Source organism: Oncorhynchus gorbuscha, unplaced genomic scaffold (assembly GCF_021184085.1).
Source record: "Oncorhynchus gorbuscha isolate QuinsamMale2020 ecotype Even-year unplaced genomic scaffold, OgorEven_v1.0 Un_scaffold_1072, whole genome shotgun sequence".
NCBI lineage: Eukaryota > Metazoa > Chordata > Actinopteri > Salmoniformes > Salmonidae > Oncorhynchus > Oncorhynchus gorbuscha.
The window spans coordinates 160,001-164,093 of record NW_025745964.1 but is presented as its reverse complement, the minus strand read 5'-3'; the positions used below and the strand labels follow the sequence as shown (position 1 = coordinate 164,093).

The window sequence follows — 4,093 nt, the reverse complement described above, 5'->3', positions numbered from 1 at the left end:
TGCTGTCAAAATGTTTATTATGTCTTCAGTCTTGTCTTACAAACAGTAAAAATATGAAAACAGTCTTTAGTTGTTATACAACTGACAGTAAAACATGACTGTCAGCATTATTATGACTTTAGTGATGTAGATATGAAGCAGAGTAAAGCTTTAAGGATGTTAGCTACAGATACACACAGGATTAAACCTATCATAACCTATCACAGTGCTGCACCGTGGCCAGCAGAGCTCTCCTATTGGGTTACACAGGACTCAGAGTGATTGACAGCTAGAGGGGCCAGTCAGAGAGGAGGTTCTCTCTGGGTATCGCTCCTTCAGGGATCATCGCCACGGTTACGCGTCGTCACCGCCACAGAGCAGGAGGAGGGCCTTACGGTAGTCACCAGAGGTATCACCCTGCAACAAACACATACAGAAGCAGACCATTATGTGAAGTCCATAGATAGGCTGGGAAGAGGTAGGAGAGAGAGACAGAGCCAGAGAGAGGTAGGAGAGACAGAGAGAGGTAGGAGAGAGAGAGGTAGGGGAGCCAGAGAGAGAGAGACAGAGGCAGAGAGAGAGAGAGGTAGGAGAGAGAGAGAGAGTGGTAGGAGAGGCAGAGAGTGGTAGGAGAGGCAGAGAGTGGTAGGAGAGGCAGAGAGTGGTAGGAGAGGCAGAGAGTGGTAGGAGAGGCAGAGAGTGGTAGGAGAGGCAGAGAGTGGTAGGAGAGGCAGAGAGTGGTAGGAGAGGCAGAGAGAGGTAGGAGAGGCAGAGAGAGGTAGGAGAGGCAGAGAGAGGTAGGAGAGGCAGAGAGAGGTAGGAGAGGCAGAGAGAGGTAGGAGAGGCAGAGACAGAGAGAGGTAGGAGAGAGAGCGAGACAGGGAGAGGTAGGAGAGGCAGAGAGTTATTACGCATGCAAGAGTGGGCCAAAATTCCTCCACAGCGATGTGAGATACTGATCAACAACTACAGGAAGTGTTTGGTTGGAGTCATTGCAGCTAAAGGGGGACTGATCAACTACAGGAAGTGTTTGGTTGGAGTCATTGCAGCTAAAGGGGGACTGATCAACTACAGGAAGTGTTTGGTTGGAGTCATTGCAGCTAAAGGGGGACTGATCAACAACTACAGGAAGTGTTTGGTTGGAGTCATTGCAGTTATAGGTGGCACACCCAGTTATTGTGTGTAAAGGGCCAATTATTTTTTCACACGGGGGTGTTGGGTGTTGCATAAATGTGTTTGTGTGTTTATCAACAATATGCAAAATAAGAGAATATCAGAAAGGATGCAACTAGATCTGTTTTTTTTTATTTGATTTCAGTTTTTACATTTGCATCTCTAAAAACCTGTTGTTTCTTTGTCATTATGGGATATTGTGTGAAGGTTGATGAGGGGGAAACTATTGAATCCATTTGAGAATAAGGCTGTAACAACAAAATGTGGGTCAAGGGGTCTGAATACTTCGCAAATACACTTCACATAGTCAACGGTAGGCTTCTAGGGAACTCCTATGGTAGGTACACCTATAGCTCTGTTACATCCTGGGTATGTACATAGTCAACGATAGGCTTCTAGGGGACTACTATGGTACACCTATAGCTCTGTTACATCCTGGGTATGTACATAGTCAACGATAGGCTTCTAGGGGACTCCTATGGTAGGTTCACCTATAGCTCTGTTACATCCTGGGTATGTACATAGTCAACGATAGGCTTCTAGGGGACTCCTATGGTAGGTACACCTATAGCTCTGTTACATCCTGGGTATGTACATAGTCAACGATAGGCTTCTAGGGGACTCCTATGGTAGGTACACCTATAGCTCTGTTACATCCTGGGTATGTACATAGTCAACGGTAGGCTTCTAGGGGACTCCTATGGTAGGTTCACCTATAGCTCTGTTACATCCTGGGTATGTACATAGTCAACGGTAGGCTTCTAGGGGACTCCTATGGTCAGTACACCTATAGCTCTGTTACATCCTGGGTCTGTACATAGTCAATGGTAGGCTTCTAGGGGACTCCTATGGTAGGTTCACCTATAGCTCTGTTACATCCTGGGTATGTACATAGTCAACGGTAGGCTTCTAGGGGACTCCTATGGTCGGTACACCTATAGCTCTGTTACATCCTGGGTATGTACATAGTCAATGGTAGGCTTCTAGGGGACTCCTATGGTAGGTTCACCTATAGCTCTTACATCCTGGGTCTGTACATAGTCAACGGTAGGCTTCTAGGGGACTCCTACGGTAGGTTCACCTATAGCTCTGTTACATCCTGGGTATGTACATAGTCAATGGTAGGCTTCTAGGGGACTCCTATGGTAGGTTCACCTATAGCTCTGTTACATCCTGGGTATGTACATAGTCAACGGTAGGCTTCTAGGGGACTCCTATGGTAGGTACACCTATAGCTCTTACATCCTGGGTATGTACATAGTCAATGGTAGGCTTCTAGGGGACTCCTATGGTAGGTTCACCTATAGCTCTGTTACATCCTGGGTATGTACATAGTCAATGGTAGGCTTCGAGGGGACTCCTATGGTCAGTACACCTATAGCTCATCTCTAGGCATCTCATATCTCTCATCTGTAGACTACCTTATCACTGACCTCAACCCAGAGTCCCTCAGAGCGTTCACAGTCCACTGACCTCAACCCAGAGTCTCTCAGAGCGTTCACAGTCAGCCCACTGACACCCCTATCAGACCACAGTCAGCCCACTGACACCCCTATCAGACCACAGCAACATCACAGAGAGGGAGGTAGAAAGAGGTAGAGAGAGAGAGACAGAGAGAGGTAGAGAGATAGATATTCAGTATATACCTGTATAGCAGAGTACTGAGAGCAAGGGGAAGATAGATATTCAGTATATACCTGTATAGCAGAGTACTGAGAGCAAGGGGAAGATAGATATTCAGTATATACCTGTATAGCAGAGTACTGAGAGCAAGGGGAAGATAGATATTCAGTATATACCTGTATAGCAGAGTGCAGAGAGCAAGGGGAAGATAGATATTCAGTATATACCTGTACAGCAGAGTACTGAGAGCAAGGGGAAGATAGATATTCAGTATATACCTGTACAGCAGAGTACAGAGACAGAGACAGATATTCAGTATATACCTGTATAGCGGAGTGCAGAGACAGAGATAGATATTCAGTATATACCTGTATAGCGGAGTGCAGAGACAGAGATAGATATTCAGTATATACCTGTACAGCAGAGTACAGAGACAGATATTCAGTATATACCTGTATAGCAGAGTACTGAGAGCAAGGGGAAGATAGATATTCAGTATATACCTGTATAGCAGAGTACAGAGACAGATATTCAGTATATACCTGTACAGCAGAGTACTGAGAGCAAGGGGAAGACAGATATTCAGTATATACCTGTACAGCAGAGTACTGAGAGCAAGGGGAAGATAGATATTCAGTATATACCTGTATAGCAGAGTACTGAGAGCAAGGGGAAGATAGATATTCAGTATATACCTGTACAGCAGAGTACTGAGAGCAAGGGGAAGATAGATATTCAGTATATACCTGTATAGCAGAGTACTGAGAGCAAGGGGAGGATAGATATTCAGTATATACCTGTATAGCAGAGTACTGAGAGCAAGGGGAAGATAGATATTCAGTATATACCTGTATAGCAGAGTACTGAGAGCAAGGGGAAGATAGATATTCAGTATATACCTGTATAGCAGAGTACTGAGAGCAAGGGGAAGATAGATATTCAGTATATACCTGTATAGCAGAGTACTGAGAGCAAGGGGAAGATAGATATTCAGTATATACCTGTATAGCAGAGTACAGAGATAGATATTCAGTATATACCTGTATAGCGGAGTGCAGAGACTTGGCGAAGAGGCGTCTGTAATCAGCTCTGATATCCAACATGTCCACCTCACTACGGCTCACCATCACTCTGATTAAGGTCTGGTCGTCAGTTCCTGCACCCTACACACCCTACACACACACACACACACACACACACACACACACACACACACACACACACACACACACACACACACACACACACACACACACACACACACACACACTTCTAAAAACACATATCTAGTATTAGAATGATCTTTTTCCTAGTATGG

At 45.1% G+C, this 4,093-nt stretch overlaps 1 protein-coding gene across 1 annotated transcript in view; it reads right to left on the bottom strand.

Moving 5' to 3' along the window:
- Positions 1 to 4,093, bottom strand: part of LOC124021169 (annexin A5-like) — a 40,208-nt gene continuing 36,115 nt past the window's right edge. Inside the window, exons 12-13 of the mRNA XM_046336517.1 lie at positions 3,816 to 3,938; positions 1 to 396 (exon numbers count right to left, since the gene is read on the bottom strand). Coding sequence (XP_046192473.1) covers positions 334 to 396; positions 3,816 to 3,938 — 186 coding nt within the window. The 3' untranslated portion in view covers positions 1 to 333. The remainder of the gene's footprint in view (positions 397 to 3,815; positions 3,939 to 4,093) is intronic.